This window comes from Rhinolophus sinicus, chromosome 14, assembly GCF_057876585.1.
Source record: "Rhinolophus sinicus isolate RSI-liver-muscle chromosome 14, RSI-T2T, whole genome shotgun sequence".
NCBI lineage: Eukaryota > Metazoa > Chordata > Mammalia > Chiroptera > Rhinolophidae > Rhinolophus > Rhinolophus sinicus.
The window spans coordinates 49,192,395-49,212,948 of NC_142514.1; the positions used below are offsets into that span (position 1 = coordinate 49,192,395).

The 20,554-nt window shown below is 37.9% G+C and overlaps 2 protein-coding genes across 2 annotated transcripts in view; one reads left to right on the forward strand and one right to left on the reverse strand.

Moving 5' to 3' along the window:
• The window catches only part of C14H1orf141 (chromosome 14 C1orf141 homolog), a 163,148-nt gene that overhangs the window by 54,489 nt on the left and 88,105 nt on the right, over positions 1-20,554 (reverse strand). The gene's annotated exons all lie outside the window — the stretch shown is intronic.
• The window catches only part of IL23R (interleukin 23 receptor), a 54,293-nt gene continuing 42,607 nt past the window's right edge, over positions 8,869-20,554 (forward strand). The window contains exons 1-4 of the mRNA XM_019731100.3: positions 8,869-8,968; positions 10,300-10,402; positions 11,284-11,580; positions 17,766-17,889. Coding sequence (XP_019586659.3) covers positions 10,333-10,402; positions 11,284-11,580; positions 17,766-17,889 — 491 coding nt within the window. The 5' untranslated portion in view covers positions 8,869-8,968; positions 10,300-10,332. The remainder of the gene's footprint in view (positions 8,969-10,299; positions 10,403-11,283; positions 11,581-17,765; positions 17,890-20,554) is intronic.

The window sequence follows — 20,554 nt, forward strand, 5'->3', positions numbered from 1 at the left end:
ATTAGCATTTTATTCTTTTGCATTGTAATTTTTAAATACTATCTTTTTTTCCACTTCAGTGTCCTTGAGAGCCATTAATATCCTCTTCTGTAATCACAGCCCCAGGCACAGTACACAAGTATGCTGGCACAGCGACAGCACGAAAGGAATGTACAGCCCTTTATTAGGTCTCTAACAGCAGTAAGAGAGGATTGCACAATCAATTATCAAAATAAATCTTCACTTTTAATTGCACAGCTTATAGCACATTGGAGAGTGCAAAAGAGTTCTTCACTCCAGGATCAAGTCATTAGTGTACTATGTACAGAAATGATCTTAAATAGGCCATGAAGAGTGGCTCACTAAGTAGAGAGCCATATGATTTCACTGATATGTGGTATATAAAACTGAAAACAACAAAAGAACGAGACAAACAAATGAAGAAACAAAAACTCATAGACAAAGACAATAGTTTAGGGGTTACCAGAGAGGAAGGGGGAAGGGGGTCTCTAGAAGAGGGTAGATGGGGTCTAATATATGGTGATGGAAAGAGAACTGACTGGGTGGTGAACATACAATGTGAGATATAAATAATGTATTACACAATTGTACACCTGAAATCTATGTAACTTTACTAACAATTGTCACCCCAATAAACAAAAAATAAAAGAGTGGCTACTGCTCCTTAGCATCCATGGTCATAGTGAGCTTTCCTTTCTTCATTCTCAATTTCGGGGGCCCACCCATGCAATTGCCTCTCTTTGTTCTTTAAAGAAGAAACTGATAGGAGAAAAGCACTTTTCTAGTCAACAATTTATTAAACAATTAAACATATTCTACCATGGGAAGTTGTTTCAAAGCATAGATCCTGTTATGTGTTTTAGGAAAAACAAACAAACAAACAAATCTCTCTTGCCTTGTCTTATTTTTGCATTTCTAAGGGTCCTCTTCTGACATCTTTGTTTAATTTGTGACTGCCTGAGAAAGAGGGTAGATGTGTGTCTTGTTCCAGCAGTAAGTACGGAGGGACCTGGTCACACTTTACTCATTATAGTCAGTAAGCTCTCTCAAATGGGGACACCCATCTTTCTTTTTTTTTTTTTTTTAAAGATTTTATTGGGGAAAGGGAACGGGACTTTATTGGGGAACAGTGTGTACTTCCAGGACTTTTTTCCAAGTCAAGTTGCTGTCCTTTCAATCTTAGTTGTGGAGGGTGCCATTCAGCTTCAAGTTGTTGTCCTTTCAGTCTTAGTTGTGGAGGGCGCAGCTGAGCTCCAGGTCCAGTTGCCGTTGCTAGTTGCAGGGGGCGCAGCCCACCATTCCTTGCGGGACTCGAAGAGTTGAACCAGCTACCTTGTGGTTGAGAGCCCACTGGCCCATGTGGGAATCGAACCAGCAGCCTTCGGAGATAGGAGCATGGAGCTCCAACCGCCTGAGCCACTGGACCGGCCCTGGGACACCTATCTTTCACTCAGGTGTAGAAAGAGACTGGGCTGACCACTGTATCCTACTTACTAAGAATTGTGCAGATATGCTGAAAGTGTCTTCTCTGATCATACCCAGGCATTATGGGAATTTCTCTGATCTCTATGGGTAGCTGTTGTCATCTATGTCTTCAAAAGCAACTCATCTAACCACCCTTCGGCCTTCTTGTCCTTCTATAATATTGATTTCCTCACTCCATACAGAATTGCTAGATCACTATAGAACAAACTTTAAGCCTTCCAAATCAAGTACACTTAATGGGATTTGTGTTTTTAGTGGTACTTCCAAGGGCATGGCTTAGGAGCTTTACACACATATAATACTCAGATACTCTCCCCTACTAAAGCCATTTCAAGGAAATGCAGTCATCTAAGTGAAAACAGTGTACCTGCTATGCAAGCACAAATTCAAGACAAGTTCACTAGTACCCTTTTCTGAAGAGATTATTAGCCATAAGCCAGGCCTATTAAAAAATGCGAGGGCTGGAGAGATCCAAGATGGTGGAGTAGATAAACACTGTGCCTGCTTCCTTCTGTGAACACATTAAAATTACAACTAAATTATAGAATAATTAACTTGGAGAACTATCTGAAACCTAGCCAAAGAGAAGTTCTACAACTGAAAATATAAAGAAGCCACATTGAGACTGGTAGGAGGGGTAGACACACTGAACTGTGTATGGCAGTTGACAATCAGGAGGGATATGTTAGCTGCCTTGTTTACCCCTGGAGGAGAGAGGGACCCCAGCCCCCCACACCAGGTTCCCCAGCCTGGAGTACTGGTGCTGAGAAGAGGAGCCCCACAACATCTGGCTGTGAAAAACAGTAGGGATTCCGACTGTTCGGGTGGGCTGGAAGGCTGTGGGAAATGCACAGTCCTCTTAAACAACCCACACACAGACTCACTTGCTCTCAGGCACTCATCTTGGGCTCCAGCAGAGGGATGGGAACTTGGCGGGGGGCGGCTCAGAGATACATGGGGGTACAGACTGAGGTGTGTGATTGCAGGAGAAGACTGGAAGCCAGTCAGCATTTTCCTGGTGAGGGGTCGACCTTCATGCAGCCAACAGGTGGGTGCCATCTTTCCTGTGCTGAGCCCACCCCTTCTGACCAAATCTGAATCTGATTGGCTGGTTGATTTCCACTGCTCTGCTCTGCTGACTCACTGGGAACCCACTCCACCCAACTCGAACGATGCCAGAGGCACTCATATTGCACTTTTTTCTTGGAAAACTATCAAGAGTCCAGCAAGTCCCAGGCAGGCAGCAACAGGCCTCGGTGTGCTCTGAGACTTTTGCTGAATTGCTTCAGGCTCAGCACTGGCACCAAACCAGAAATTACATTAACCTGGTGACCACAATTCTTCCCACAATAGTGACTCTCTGAGACCTTGCCTTACCCAAGTCATGTACCACATAAGGCGTTATCAGTGGCTAAACCTTAAGGGAGCCAGCAGGTGGCAGCAGGCCTCAGGGTGTCCTGGCTTTTTGCAGAGCTACCCCAGACCCCATACTGGTGGCAGCCATCCTCAGTTCACAGCGTGGCCTTTCCCACGCACCTCCAGGTCCAGCACAGGCAGGAACAACTGTGGATTGATTTGTAGTTCCTACTAGGTAGCCCCCAGCTGGTCACAGGCAGTGGCTGACCTGGGCCTGCGCCAGAGTCTCTCCCAAGTGGCCCCAGAACCAACATACTTAGAGGTTGGTATCAGACCACAGCAGAACACTACCCAATTAGCCCCACAAGCAGCATACACAAAGGGTGATCTCAATAAGCACCAGAGCCCACTGGAGTGAACCTCACTCAGTAAGGTAAGCTTCCTGCACAGCAGCCTGTAAGCTGCGGATGTGGCAAAACCCCACAGCCAGTCAGGCTAAGGGTTAACCCACTAACATACCAACAGTAATCAAGGCTCAACTACTCTGTTTCCCCGAAAATAAGACCTAACCAGACCATCAGTTCTAATGCGTCTTTTGGAGCAAAAATTAATATAAGACCCGGTATTACATTACATTACATTACATTACATTACATTACATTACATTACATTATATTATATTATATTACCTGGTCTTATATTATGTTAAAATAAGACCGGGTCTTATATTAATTTTTGCTCCAAAAGACTCACTAGAGCTGATGGTCTGGCTAGGTCTTATATTCGGGGAAACACTATATAATAGGAGGGAGAGGACACACAATTCACACAAGAGACACTCCTGCAGCACCCAGCTCAGGTGACCAGGGAGACTGTGCCACTGGGCACCCCAGGACACCTACTACATAAAGCCACCCAGCCAAGACTGGGAGACATAGCAGAGCTACCTAATACATATGAGCAAACACAGAGAGACAGCCAAAATGAAGAAACAAAGAAATGCAGCCCAAATGAAAGAACAGGAGAAAATTCTAGAAAAATGAACTAAATGAAATGGAGGCAAGCAATCTATCAGAGACAGAGTTCAAAACACTGGTTATAAGAATGCTAACTATGTATAGTGCCAGGTAGGTACTAGACTAGCTGGGGGATCACTTAAATTATATAAATGTCTAACCACCATGCTGTACACATGAAATTAACACAAAATAATATTGAATGTTAAATAAAGCTGCAATGGACATCGGAGCACATATATCTTTAGGATAAATGTTTTCATATTTTTTGAGTAGATACCCAGGAGAGGGAATCCTGGGTCATATGGTAATTCTATTCTTATTTTTTGAGGAACCTCCACACTTCCTTCCATAGTGGCTACACCAACCTGCATTCCCACCAACAGTGTATGAGGGTGCCTTTTTCTCCACAGCCTCTCCAACACTTGTTACTATTTGTCTTGTTGATGATAGCCATTCTAACTGGGGTGAGGTGATATCTCATTGCAGTTTTTATTTGCATTTCTCTGATGATTAGTGATGTTGAGCATTTTTTCACATGTCTATTTGTCATTTGTACGTCCTCTTTGGAGAAATGTCTATTCATGTCCTCTGTCCATTTTTTAATTGGATTGTTTGTTTTTTTTGTTGTTGAGTTGTATGAGTTCCTCATATATTTTGGATCTTAGCCCTTTACCAGAGGTGTTGTTTGCAAAAAGCCAGTTAGTTTATGACAATGTTTGCTGCCCCTGGATATGGAAACTGGAAATATTTTCAATCCACAATAGGCAGGTAAATTTATAGAAAAGAAGAATTGCATAAGCACTACATACAGTTCTAGCTTTTCCTTTTGTCTGGTTTTAAGTTCCCTAAAGTGGATTTTTAAAGTGGGGGAAAAAAAATCTAAACTGCTGCATTGTATTTGTCCTGATGATGTGTTAACTCAAAATAGATTTACCAATTTAATATAATATGTTTTCAGGATTGTCGCGTCCCACGTGACAAGAGTTGTGGGGAGCGAGGAGGGCAGCGCAGGGTTAAGAAAAGACAGTAGTCAATAATAGATTATAAGCAGGGCCAAGAGACGCCCCGTCTCAAGGACTGGATGCCCCAAATTGGGCCTATGCATTAGCTTTTATTAGTTAGGTGGGGAAGTAAAGGAGATAAAGCTTGTCAATCTCAAGATCTGTGAATCCCACCCATCATAATAGGAAACTGATTCAAACCAATCACACTTGCCTGCAGGCAGCTGAACCCTAAGTCTCAGGATGTTTGTACTTCCCCAAGGGACAAAACCTATACATACATGAATAGATGGAGAGCACAGCATTGAATCACTTCCCTTGCAGGTTTTGGAAAAAAATGCAGCCACAGAGGCAGAGGCAGAGGCTTTCCTTAGCCTGGGGAAGGTGGGGGGCTGTGCCCACCTCTATGAACCCCGTGGATTCTCCTGTTGGTCTCCACTCGACTGCATCTGGCTTGAGTTGTCCCCCCACCCCGTGGGGAATCTTACTCGTTGTTGGCTGACCAGCCATCTTTTGGGAGACATGAGGTGCAAACACAAAGGTGAAGCAAGGTCCCTGAAAGGATCCATCTCACAGACTCTCCTTTCTTTAGGGGTAGGTACAAGGAGATAGATGGGTAGGCTGCTGCGTGGCAACACAGAATCATGTATTTTTATACTTAATCACCCTTTTCATTCATTTCAGCTAATAACTATTCCAAATTTTTACCAAATGATAGAGAAAAACTTGAAATTGTATGACTTTTAGGAAATAAACAAGGTTTATTACTAGTAGGCCTATAAGAGTGTAACAATATATCTTCCCAACTGGGATAATTTTGAAAATAAAGTGTTATTTATAATTACCCTGGGAGAAGTTTAAGTTGGACTGTCCTGGGATACGCAGATGGTAACCCTGCCTATTGGAGAAAGCCACAGTGGGTCTTGATGCTTTCTGATTAACAAATGAAGTCAAACCACTTACACACAGGAGATTTTACATAGTGGATCATCATCATTCTTGAATTCTGTATTTGCAAATCCACTTACTAGCTAAAACTTATTTGTAACCTCAAAATCAATACTCGCAGCACTTTGTCAGTTGTCCAAAGATGTGCAGAATGGTGAAAGATTTGAGTCGCCAACATGCTAATTCCCAGCTAAGGGAATTATTTCAGTTTTCATGCTGTAAACAAGTGTCCTTTTCAGTCTACTTAGTGCCATGTTTTTCACATTTGTGCCTTTTGTGGGTGATGTTGCTGTTTAAAACGGCCTCCAAGTACAGTCCGGAAGTACTGTTTAGTGTTCCTAAATGCAAGGCTGCAATGTACATTACACAGAAAATATGTATATTAGATAAGTTTCATTCAGGCATGGATTTGAGGGCTGTTGACCCTAAGTTCAATGTTAATTAATCTATAATATAGATTAAATAAGTTGTCTTTACACAGAAACACACATAAAGCAAGATTATGTATTGATCCATTGATGAAAATGTGAGCAGAGGCTCTCCAGATAAAAATATATACATATGAACCATTAAAATAGCTAATGAACTGAACTTCACCAAAATTAAAAACTTCTGTTCTCAAAAGAAATCGTTAAGAAAATGAAAGATAAGCCACAGACTAGGAAAAAATAGTTGCAAAAGGACTGCTTTTTAAAATATGTAAAGAACTTTCAAAACACAGTAGTGAAAAAACAACAAACCAATAAAAATGGGCAAAAGATTTTAACAGGCTGTTCCCCAAAGAAAAAATATGTAAATAAATATATGAAAATAAACAAATAAACAGAAATAAAATAAGCAAATAAACACAAGAAAAGATGGTTAAGAACCACCACCAGCCCCCATTAAAATATGAGTAAATAAATAAATCCTCATCTGCCCTGAGCTCTCCAACAACCTCGTCTCCACTGTCCAAACTCCTGAAAGATTAGCCAAGGTCCTCTCCTTTATTTTCTATTTTGGTTCACAACCATCTCATTCCCCTCTCCATTTCTTTTCTGAAACTGCTCTCAGGGAAAACTGACTATTATCAAATCCAACACTCCCTTTTAGTTATTATACTTAATCTCTGACCATTTGACACTGACCACACACTCCTTATTTCTCTTCTTGTCTTTTGGGTCAACATTTTTCTGGTTCAGACTATCCACTCTGAGTTCTCTCTGAGTTCTCTTATTCTAATCTTAGTTTTAATACTATCGACATGCTGAAATCTTCCAAATTTAGATCTCCAGCTCAAACTTTTCTCCTAAGACTACCAATATCTACAACAGCCTATCAGACAGGTCTCTCTGAATATGTGGTGAGGCCTTCCCAATTAACATGCCCAGAACCAAATTCGTCACTTCCCCACCATCACTCCTCCTTTTTTGTGTGTGCTCACTTACTGTGTGTTTCCCCGAAAATAAGACCTAGCCGGACAATCAGCTCTAATGCGTCTTTTGGAGCAAAAATTAATATAAGACCCGGTCATATATTATATTATATTATATTAATTATATTATATTATATTATATTATATTATATTATATTATATTATACTATATTATATTATACCCAGTCTTAAATTATAGTAAAATAAGACTGGGTCTTATATTAATTTTTGCTCCAAAAGACACATTACAGCTGATTGTCCGGCTAGGTCTTATTTTCGGGGCAACACCGTAGTTCTCAATTCTATTTCCGCCTCTCAGTTCTTACTGCCTTTCCTTTGCTTTAGGTCCTCATCAGCTTTTGATTTTCAATAGCCTCCTAACTGGGCTCTTCATGTTCAATCAATTCTCTGCACTATAATTAGAATTATCTTTCTAAAATGCATTCTGATTATGTTATTTTTCCACTTAACAATCTTTGCTATCTCTTGACTGACATCAAAATGAAGGTTAAACTACTTAGCAGGAATACAAAGCCCATTACATTCTGCCATTGACCTAATTTTCCAGCTCAAATCCTATTTCCCTCAACTTGGAGAAACACTTACCAGTCACAAAATATCTATATTATTTGCACATTCTGTTCTTGGTATGTGAAATGTTTTCCCACACCCTTTCCTTCAGAGGTTGGAAAATTGGTACGAATTATTAAAACCCAGTTGACAGTCAATCCTGACTGCTCATTATAATCACCTGGGGTGGCTCTTTGAAAATATTGAAGACTAGCCTCTACCCCCAGAAATTCTGATTTCATTCTCTAGAATGAATCTGAGCATAGGAGTGTTTTAAGTGTTCACCCAGAGTATTCTAGTGCACTAGGAACTAAAGATATAAAAATTAAAAAGACATACTATCTTTTCTGACTTCAAGAAGTTTCCTGCAGAGGAAACAAGTTAATTAATTGTCATTTTCAATAGAAAGGAGTATATAAAGTGAAACGATACACATGTAGGACATACAGAGGAGGCAGGAAGAAAAAGTATGCCAGGAAAGGCCCACACTGATGCCTGTTATAACTCAAATAAATATTTAGTCATTTCTTTTTATTTCCTCGTAGAATCCTGCTAAACCACGGACAATAGTTCAAAGCAACTAATTTATAATTTAACCATTGTAAACAACAAAACAAAGGCGCTCTTCTGTAATCAGTCACCATTATACATTTAATGCCCAGAGCAATACTTGGCACATAGTAGATACTCAAAAATACTTGTTAAATAAATTAACGGTCAACAGTAGCCTTTAAACTTTCGTTTTCTTAAAAAACAAATTTATAATTAATGTCAATGATAGTTGCAAATTAAAACTAAGCGTAATATTTTTGGTGTCAAAGATTTTGACAGATAAAGCATGTATATGTGTTCTACTTCTTAGATGAGACAAGTAATTTAAAATTAAGCTGAGGAAAAGAAAAAGAAAAAAGGACTGACAAAGCAGTTCACTTTCAGTAATCTGGGTTTTTCCAAATAGTGACATAAGAGCCAGTCATTTTGAATTGGACAGTTGAGTTCCTCTTCAAGAATCAGCAATGTAGGTCAGAGCTTTGCTGACATTTCCATTTGCCTCATAGCTGAAAATCTGAAATGAATATTGACAGGCAGGCAGTGGGGAAAGAAGACATGATGCAGGCCACAGGGGTAGCAGCCTGGCTGTGAAGTGGAATTATGTGCTGCAAACAGGTCGAAAGGTAAAGAAAAAAATGACCATCCAAATATTTAAAAATAGCTGTATTTCCTTTTGGAAATACATGGGCAAAGTTATTTTCTGTTATATGTTCTTATATTTCATACAGTGGTTACTGATGAAAGTTGAATCTATAATATTGTCTGACATCACATCACTTTAAATAATAACACTGTGTATATTCTATTAGGTGAGTAGTTAACTTCTAACTAGGAACATTTAGGGCTTGTTTTGTCTATTATTGATAAAGAGAAGACCTACTATTGTTAACAAATTATGAAAGGGGTCCCTATATTCATGAATCATGAGAACCCCAGTTTTTAAAAATGTTATCAGATATTTTATGCTATTTCACAAGTCACGAGTTTTGTTTTGTCGTTTTATATGAAAAGCTCAGGTTTTATTAAACAGATAGAAATAAGTGAATAATGTTGATAATTGAGTAACTGAAATAACTGAATTATTAATAATGTAAGAAACTGATTCACTAAATAATGTAACTCCAGTTGTAAATTAATGGCAATATTATTTGGAATTTTTATAATGTATTTCGTTTGATACTACAGATAATGGGCTTTCTGTAAGTTTAATTGGTGATAAGACATATGCCTTTGCCTCACTTCATCTTTCTTCATTTTGAATGCCTTTTCTCTGGAAATTCTGAAATTTTTGGTTTTACCAAAGTTTTACTCATCAAAGACTGATACCCTGTTTCCCCGAAAATAAGATCTAGCCAGACAATCAGCTCTAATGCGTTTTTTGGAGCAAAAATTAATACAAGACCCAGTAGTATAGTATAGTATAGTATAGTATAGTATAGTATAGTATAGTATAGTATAGTATAGTATAGTATAGTATAAAAATAAGATCAGGTCTTATATTAATGTTTGCTCCAAAAGACGCATTAGAGCTGATTGTCCAGCTAGGTCTTATTTTTGGGGAAACACGGTATTTCTGGAGCTTGATAGGTGCATCTGGTCAGGAGAAAAATTCATCCTCAGGAGTTAGAGCAGAAAGAGATTCTTGATGAGAGAGACTAGATTAGGAGGAATTGTATTATATCAAGGGTCAAAATGTCCTACTAAAGTATAATTCATAGTGATTTTTGAAGGGTATAAAATTCCATTCTTTTGTTTTACTTCTCAACATCTATTACACCTCCTCACACCCCAGTGACTTTTCTTTAGTGTTTCTTTCCTTCCTTCCTTCCTAATCAAAGGTTCTCATCAAAAACAATAACTTAGAAAAAAATTGTAATGCCTTTTATTATTTTATTGCTATTTTATTAAAATATTACAATTTAAACTTTTTTTTCTTTTTTGTATTTTTTTCTAGAGGGGAACAAAGAGCTTTTTCCTGCTTTCAGGCATGAATCAGGTCACGATTCAATGGGATGTAGTAACAGCTCTTTATATATTCTTCAATTGGTGTCATGGAGGTACAGTATTTTGAATACCTACGGTTATCTCTTGTTCAAATCAAGTATTGAGTGTTTATTACTTTCAAGGCATTACGCTAGAATCTCTGAAGAATAAAAAATTATTACATTGGGAAAAATTACATGCACATAAAAATTATATGGAATAAAATTTAAAAATCCAACCTCCCTCCTGCTGCAGGATTCCCGTCTCACGCATCCCTAATGGACAGGACTTTAACTCATATACAAACATTTCCACGTAGGAGTTAATTACTTTGAGTTGGCATCTTTGAACAATTATAAATGTTGACAATTTGAATTTCAATCAATTCCACAAACCACTTGGTGCTGGCTACTCTGTGTCAGGCACTGTGCTGAGCCTTATGAAAGACATCAGAACCCTAGGGAAGGGATCGTCAGATGTTCAGGCAGGGCAGCTATTGCCGTGTGGGCGTTTCCATTGGAAGCAATGATATCCTGGCTAGGTGGCAGGGATTCATTTACTGGGAGACAAGCAGCACCAAAGCAGGGTTCTAGACCTTGAAGAAAACTCTGCAGATGATGCAGGTGCCTCAGCGACAAGCTCCAAACTGTGTTCTCTAGGTTGGGACACCATTATATTAGAGAGCTAGAAGTAGCTCCATCATCAGAACTAGAATCCCTCCAGCAGGATGTCGGACATTTTCAGAGTCAGACCAACACTATCCAAGATGATTTAGGAGAAATAAGGCACCAGCTACTTTGTACAACTTGTTGAAAAATGCAAATGATAAGTAGGACTTCTGTTTAAAATCATTTAGTTAATATAAATGAATAAATTTTACATGCAATAGCATGTTCTTCAGAATCTCCTGTTTTAATGTTTTACATGGAATTTATTTTAATCTACTTATTTTCAGGAATTACAAATATAAACTGCTCTGGCCGCATCTGGGTAGAACCAGCCACAATTTTTACGATGGGTATGAATATCTCTATATATTGCCAAGCAGCAATTAAGAACTGTCAACCAAGAAAACTTTATTTTTATAAAAATAGCATCAAAGAAAAATTTCAAATTAAAAGGATTAATAAAACAACAGCTCAGCTTCGGTATAACAACTTTCTGGAACCACATGCCTCTGTGTATTGCACTGCTGAATGTCCCGGATATTTTCAAGAGACACTGATATGTGGAAACGACATTTCTTCTGGATGTAAGTGTTGGGATGCATTCAAAGTCCAAATGAAAGAGGGTCTAACAATTAACTGGTAATAAGAAACTTGCATAAAAATAGAGGCAAATTGTTATAGTTCATTTCGTATATTAGTCTAATATAGGAGTGGCAAACTTTAATGTCTCCAGGGTCCAGATTCGTGAAAAATACGAGGTAAGGAAGCACTTATATGGTCTATTGGGGACAGCCACCGCCCAGTTCAGCATTTGTGAAGGCCCAATATTCCTAGATCTTTTGACTATTCCAAAGAAGACAGAAATATGAATTTTTAAGGTGAACTCTACAAATTTAAAAATGTGACCAATGCATTCAAAAAAACAGTTTTCATCATTTGCCTGGTCAGGTACAGCATACATTAGAGACAGCAGCCTCAGGCTTTAAATGTTGCTCTTTTCAACTGTTTTTCACTTGTTTGTTTGTTTGTTTGTTTGTTTTTCTTCCAAACTAATACCATCAACCTTAAAGGAGACACCAACGTGAAATTTTGAGATTAAGGTTTAGGGAGAAAAACAGTTGCAAAACTAGCTTCGTGTTCCTGCTATACTCCTTACCAGCTATGTGACCTTAGGTGAGTTGCTTAACCAATCTGAGCCTCAATTCCATAGCTGTAAAATGAGGCAAATTATACTGACTGTGGTAAGCACTCCATTTTAATAATTTATTTTAAATCATATTATACACTTGAAAGTACAATGCCAATATGCCTAAATCCTTAAAAATGCATCCTTTGGCTAATACATGGGAAATTCTGATACAATTCCCTGCTTCTCATCCCACTGCCCCAACTGTGAATCATTGTGTTTATTCCTGTAATTAAGAAAAAATTTATCAAGTTAATCTTAAAAATATTTGTTAAATTCAATTTTTGTACAGCATTCTGAAGATTTTGAAGTTACGGTGATATGGGCTGATTTGTATAATTATATACTTAATTCTTGGTTCTATTATTAAGAAGAATAGATCAGTAAGTTCAGCACTGTTTTAGCCCATATATTCATTCTTTATGGCATCTGGGCTCATTTTTAGTGAAAGACAGAGAGGTCTTTGAGTCTTTGCCATGCTCCCTTCCTCCATGCTTTATGAGAATCAAATCTGAGCTCTTCTTCCTCACCTCCAGACCTTACCTAGCATGAGCCAGACCTCCTGGCCCCTAGAGTACATGCCTGAAAACCAGGTTTCTTTGTTCTAAAACAAGGCCGTTGTCCTACTTAACTCTGGGCCTCTGATGTTGCACGATTTGTGAAAGAGAAAAATATGTGAGGTAGCAGAGGTGAACTGAGGAAGAAAAGTAAGTAGTAGAAAAGAAAGTAGTAAGTTTTGGAGTCAAAGAATAAGGTTGGCAAATGTATGCCTTAAACAAATAATAACATGACAAACTTGCCCTAAATTGCTGTAATTGAAACCACAGGCACCTTATCTGATGTATGAGGACTCCTTACCTTGTCCACATCCTCGGGAAATATAAATAACCCTTGATGCGTCAATGCTTTAGTATTGATTCTTTGGGGGGAGGGGTGTTGAGATAATATACAATTTCTTCGGAAGGCAATAAAGCAACTTCCACAGTTATGGGGAAAGGTTAATTTCCAATTTAAGCAAGAGGAAAAAAAGGGAAAAAGAAGTATGGCCTCCTTTCCCGTGTTGCAGTTTGGGTGCTAGATTCCGACCAACAGCTCTCCAAGGTTGGCTAAGGGCCTCTGCCCCCAAACACAACAGGTGATGATCAGGATCAAAGAATGGCCTTGGCTCCCCTTCTAGAGCCATGTAACAGAAGCACTTATTCTCTGCAAATGGCCACTTGCAAAGAACATCACTCTTTACATTATTTACTCTGTGAGTTGTAACTTCTTACATAGACCTCTGGTTATGAGTGTGAAATTGTAACTGTCAGGTAAAAATTTACTCAAACTCCTAGGTTCAAGAAGCCCTGTGTTCTTGTGTTCTGAATTCTTAGCAAACAAAACTTCCTAGTTAAGTAGGTCAAAAAAAAAAAGGTTTTTGAGGGTTTTTGTGGTACTCTAGAAATCACATTGCTTTCGCTGGATCACTTTGATCACAGGATATTTGTCCTCTGAACTTTACTATGTCAATTTATCGTTACTGGTGTGTGTTTTTTTAAAAAGTGATTATGTGTATATTTTTAGACTGGAGACAAGTCATAAAAGAGAGAAGATAAATGAGTCATAGCTTTCCCTGAAAAGATATCCAAATGTTCTGTACTTAAATGTGTAATGTGTGAAACACAAACTATTATTATCACAACTTTCATTTTTAGCCATAATTTTAAACACTTCTTAGATTCCTATCTGTGATTAATGCACTGATTATGGGAAGTTTGTTCTATTAGAATAACACCAAGCAGGGACTAAAACACTATAAGATGTCTTTAAGCATTTTAAATCACCAAATTAAAATAAACCATATATGGCACAGTCCTATTTCCACTTAATCATTTATTTAAAAGTTTAAATATCTTTGACTAAAACTTTAGCCATCTTTGATCTTTACTTGTCTCAATGAAAGCCGACTTGTTATCCAATATGCATCTTTAACATTGCTATTAAGTATCATTACTGGCACAATTAGTCTTATCCGTTCTCTCCTTGGGTAAGGAATTAAAAGAGTGATCTTTGCCAGAAGCATTGGGTCTCTCTTCATGTTAAGTCTTCTTATTATCATTTTATTAATCAAGCCAATCAATTCATGAAATACACTTTCCTGAGAGATTGCTATGCACCATAAATGTGTTAAATGCTAGATATTCAAAGAAGAAGGAATCACAGACTTTATCTTCAAGAAGCTCTCAGTAGAAAGTGATCCTTGGCCAGACTCTGAATTAATAAGAAACCTGGCCTGTGATTAATGGTTCAATAATAGGGGAGGGAAAGAGCAAAAACTTAAGCCTCATCCTTGCATATTTCAGGGTAGTCTCTCGTATCTGGCTGTACAGCAGGTGTTTGTCCTTGGACATTGAATAAGCTGCCAATGAAATCTAACAACAATCTGGTGCTACTCTCATAGGTATACTCATACTCCCATCTTTACATAGCTTCACATTAATTTTACAAATATTGTGCTTATTTGCATGTGTGTATATAATCTATTTTATCTTTCACAAAGTTAATTAACCACCAAATAGTTATAACATGGAGCATTTACTTTATATAGAATGTTATGGAATAACGTATCCCCAAAGACTGACAGATGTGTTTCATGATGGCTCAATCAATGATACTGTCTCTCTGAAAACAGGCAAAAAACAACTTCAGCACAATCAGTAGTCATTGAGGGACCATAACTCAATCAATATTCAAAATGACTTAAATTTATGTTTCCACAGCTATCTTCTTTAAGGTGCAAATAAAATTTAAAGATTTCTTTACCCTACTTGGCATCTTGTTTTCCCCATTAGAACTTAATGTTACAACTCACCAAAATGTTTTAAAGTACTTTAGTGTATTCTTTCTGTTAGAAAATATTTGTAATTATAAAATCAATAAATACATTTAATGTATAGAGTTTTTTTAAAAAAATAGACCAGCAAAAAGAAATATCCATCATCTCTATAATGCCATAATCTCACCACTAACAGAATCCCTCTTTAATAATTTGGAATATGTCTTTCAAGTTTCTCTCTCTCTCTCTCTCTCTCTCTCTCTCTCTCTCTCTCTCTCTCTCTCTCTCTCCTCTCAAATGACACCACTATACTAATTTCACAGTCTGTTTTTCTCACTTTATCATATGGCCATTACTTACTAAACTAATTAAACATATTTCTAGTGTCTTTCAAAGGCCAGATACTTAAATTGTATTCTACAACTTTGTTTTGGGATGTATTTTAGGAGTGTATTATAGTTTATTTAACCTAATTTTGGGGTATTTTGTTTCCTTTTTTTTCATTAGTATGAACAATACTTTAAGAGGCACATCTTTTTAGCCAAATATTTTTGTATATCTATGAACATTTCATTAAGGATGTATTCCTAGATGTAACATTGCTGGGTTGCAAGATAGATGTAAAATAGCTGTGTTGCAGCTTTTAAAGGTTGTGATATGTAAAGTGTTCTCCATAAAGGCTGTACCAATTTGCACTCCCACCAGAAGTGTGTTACAGGATTTTCATGAGTCCATTCCGACATTGCGGATTACCATTTTTCAAAATCCTTGCCAATTTGATAACTCTAAATGATATCTATTATTGTTTCAATTTGCAGTGAGGTTAAGTTTTTTCATATTTTTATTTCTTATTTTACAAGTTATAATTTTGGTAGGTGATTTACAGGCGAAGAGCAGGAGTATATTTAGATTTAAGACAAATCTTTGGGTATAACTTCAGATTCACAAATGTCTGCACTTTTATTTTTTATGAGCTCCCCTTCTTCTATTTGTCCGGTCATTCTCTGAGTAGTCTAGTTTCCCCGACAGGATTGCACATGTAGACACAAACTGAGAAAGCACACCTGAAAAGTAAGTATATGATTAGTATTCAATATTGCCATACTTCTTTTTTGATCTTGACCTTGGTAATTTATTATTAGATGATGTAACTGAAAATTCCAGGTGCTGTTCCGTAGTTGGTGGGGTTTCATAGGTTCCACAGCCCCCAAGGTCTCAAACAATGTCATCAGAACTCTCTGATCTTTTCCCATCTCTTGGGTTTTCTTTTCCCCTGTGTTGGCTTCATTCTTAAATAGACTGTTTCACTCTGACAGCAAGATGGCCACCAGCAACTCACCAGTCAAACTGAGATAGCAATTTCAGGAGGTTAGAAAGTGCCTCTTTTATCATGGCTCCTGAAAAAGTAGCTTGGAGAATTCTGATTGGTTCATCTTGAGTCATGTGTTCATTCCCAAGGGAAATACTCGATTAGTCAGCCTAGGTCAAGGGCACACTTCTGTGTGGAACCTAGTGATTGACAGCCCTTGGGGCAGGGGTAAAGAGGGGATCAGGTTAGGAGTGAGGGAGATGTCAGTTCTGAAACGGGAAAGGTGCTAGCAGACAGAAACCAACAATGTTCTCCATAATATGGCCACTCAGAGAAAGTGGGGAGGAGGTGTGGGGGAGGGAGAAAGAGAGAACCTTGAAATAGAATTCTGTAACTACCAAACTGTTTACAAATCCTTTTTATTTTTCACTATGGTAAAATAGACACAACATAAAATGTACCATTTAACCATTCTTAAGTGTACAGTTCTGTGGCATTAAGTACATTCACACTGCTGTGCAACCATCACTACCACCCAGCTCTAGAACGCCTCATCTTGCAGAACTGAGACTCTGTATCCATTAAACAATTCCCCTTTCTCCCTGCCCTCACCCCCAACCCTGCAACCAACATCTGTCTGTATGAGTTTGACTATTCTAAATACGTCACATAAGTGAAATCATACAGTATTTGTCCTTTTGTGTCTGACTCATTTTACTTACCGTAATGTTTTCAAGGTTCATCTGTGTTGTAGCATATGTCACAAGTTCCTTTCTTTTTAAGGCTGAATAATACTCCATTGTAAGTATGAACATAAACTTTTAAAGTGAGTAGTGGAATAGGTCCCCGAGCAGAAGATAGTTTTCCAGAGTAGTAGAAAAACACTTTGGCGAACACTTTCACAGGAACCAAAAGGCACAGAGGTTTCAAGAAGGGAGTGATCAAAATACTAAGGGCCGCAGACGTTAAGGTCAATACTGACTGCGTAGAGATCATGGGATTTGTTGATTAGAAAGTCATTAACTACCTTAGCAACAGTGGTTTTGGTGGAATTGTGGGGACAAATCTTGATTGTTTGGGGTTCAAGAGAAAATGGGAGATGAAGAAAAAGACCAATATAATGGATTCTTTTTTAAAAAAAGGAAAAGCTTGGCTGTTAAGAAAAACAGAAAGATACAGTGGAAGCTGAGGGGAGAGAACTTGAGGGGAAGGGGACTTTTTTGTTTTGAATGGGAGGAATTTGATTATAGTATTAACCCCAAAGGAGGGGAGAATATAGTAAAATATACAAAGGAGAGGATCAATGTTTGATGGCAGAGTGGGTTGTAAGATGAGGTGGTAGGGATGGAGTGAGAAACGCTGAGTGGAGATTGAGCCGATTTCCCAGATAAAATGGAAACTACTTTATAAGGAACTCTGTGCTTCTATGGTGGCTCCTAAGTGATACATTTTGTTACAGATCCACCAGATGTCCCTGACGAGGTAACCTGTGTCATTTATGAATATTCAGGCAACGTGACTTGTACCTGGAATCCCGGGAAGCCCACCTACATAGACACAAAGTATGTGGTGTATGTGAAGAGGTAGGTTCCTCCCTCAGCACGGTGACACGAGCAATCCCACCGCAGTTCAGCCAGGGCTCTACCTCCAGCAGGGACCCAAGAAACCAGCCTCTAACACACTCCCATTATCCCCAATTCCCTAATTATGATCTGGGAAGCTACCAAATCATTTGGGGCCATTAATATTTTCATCCCGTGGTGCAAGGTGTTCGATAATCTTTCTAACCTTTTTATTCACTGGCAGGGGCCTAATGGTGCTACAGCACCACACAGCTTTAGGAGGACCTTTCCTTTACATCTCAGAGCTATCGCCTTCAAGGGTTTAGGCAACTTACTCATTCTCTCCAACTTGCATTCTCTTTACTTTAAAGTAGGCCTAACACAGAACCTACTGCACAGGTTTGTTCTAATTATTTTAGTGGAATTTGGCTTTTAAAGTAGACATCACAGTGCCAGGTCCATAGTGAGCACTAAATTCATGACATCTGTTATTATTAACAATGACCCCAAAACTTGAATTTGGTGTCTATGTAGGCTGACCAACTTTCCTGGTTTGCTTGAGTCTAAGAGAGTTCCTGGGACATAGTTTTAAAACGGAAAGTAATAAATGAATGAAAATAACCACTTTCTACTTAGAGTTGAGGAGGCTTTTGTAGAAATTATCGTTTGTTATGTTCTAGCAACACCCAGACTGCAGGAGCCAAGATGACCATGCAACCAAAATCTCTCAAGTTTTATGCTTAAAGATAAGTGGTTGATCATAAAAGTTATATTACTTCATACCAAATTAAATTGGGGGGAAAATATGTTTAATTGCTACTATTCAGAAACTGCAAAATAGGAAGATGTTCCCTTCTCAATCTACGTAGTTCAAATCTTTCTATGTTATATTTAAACTGTATCTATGTATGTCAGTCTATTTTGGACTCCTCTACTAGTGTTAAAGATGGAAATACAATTATCAATTTGAAAAAAGTTGTGGGCAAACTGGGATAAGTTGGTTACCCTATCGATGTTTCTTTTGCTTATTTATTTATTTTTAATTTTTCAATTACAGTTGGCATTAAATATTATATTAGTTTCAGGTGGGCAGTAATTTTTCTTTTGTTTTGTTCAATGCTGTATTGCTTGAGCCTAGAATACTTGGCATATAGTAAGTGCTCAATAAGTATTTGTTGAGCGATTATTCTAACTGATAACAAGAAATAGACATTTCCTGCATTTTCCCTTCAGAGTCTAGTTAAGTAACAATAAAAGGTCATATATATTACATTTTTTTCACTGTTTCTCCTGAAATCCAACTATAAATTATAGCCCAAATCAGACAAACCTAACGCAAAATCTTAATTAATGGAGTACAGATTAATGCGATCTTATCATATTTTAAAGAGGACATGAAAGATTAGCATAAAACAATGAATGCTCTATTCTAAAAAATTCCAGAATGAGCTCCTATAAGCACAGATAAACATCTGTTCATCTTACAATTAAAAGCACATCCAGGAATTGAAAAAAATTAGAGAAGAGAATGTCAGTTTTTCTAACTAGCAAAAAGGTCTTTCTTCCAAGGAAAAAGACGACTTATAATAAATTTTGTGGTTGACGTAGTATCAGTTTTAAAAAGGCTCTTCTAGATCCTGGGTTCTTCATGTATTTTCCTCTTTGGCAGATAGGTAGAGCTCAGCATTTGCAAGGTTTCACTTCCAAATCATGTGGTTCAATTTTCCAGTAAAATCACATATACTGACAGGCATTTACCTCAGCCCTCCCACTTGTTTCACGCGTGGCAGAAGTGTAGAGTTCCCTCTATGGCAGCATAGGGGTCATCAAGGCTTCCTTCTGGTGTTGGGTTGAAGTTATAAAGTAGAAGAATTGTGTCTGAATTACTTCAGGAATTTTCTTTCTCCCCAGTACCTTTGTAGTGATCCCACCAGCAGAGGTGCATGGCCATTTACACACCCTCCTGTACCCTTCTGTACCCTTATGAATTCTGCTAATAAGCACCTACCTGCTGTTGTCCCAATACCCTCAACAGCCTCCTGTAAATATATTCTTTCTTTACCTTGGAAGCTCTTTTATATCTGTCATAGTGCCTTCTATTCAACAAATACTTGTTAAATGAAAATGAATGAATGATGGTGGCCCTTCATTCCATTCTATTCAAGTCACCTTAGCAAATATTTATTTAGCATTTTGTCTTCTTGGCACCATTTTAAACTCTACAGATTAAAAAAAAAATAAAAAAAAATAGACACCATCTCTGTGATGAAAAGCTCATAAATTTTTCAGATTAACACCAAGTAAAATCTCTCCTGAACTGCAGCTACCACGTATCTAGCATCTTACTCAATATTTCCTCTTAGAAATCCAAAAGGTAACTCAAGGTTAGCATTTTCAAAATAAAACACCCAGTCTTCTCTCCCCAGACTTGCGTTCCCCTTCTCAGTAAATGGCAACTCCATCCTTTGCACTATTCAGGTCAAAATCACTGGCCTCCTCCTGTATTCTTCTCTAGAAATGATCAGCAAAACCGACTGGGCTAACTCTTTCTTTTTTTTAATGTCTTTTCCTTTCAAGTCATAAACTAAAAGTTACTTTCATGTGTGTTTTGATTAATTTATGTAAACTGCCCATTACCACCCTTGATTAAGGCAAAACCCAAAGCCAGTCAAGAACAAGTGTTGGG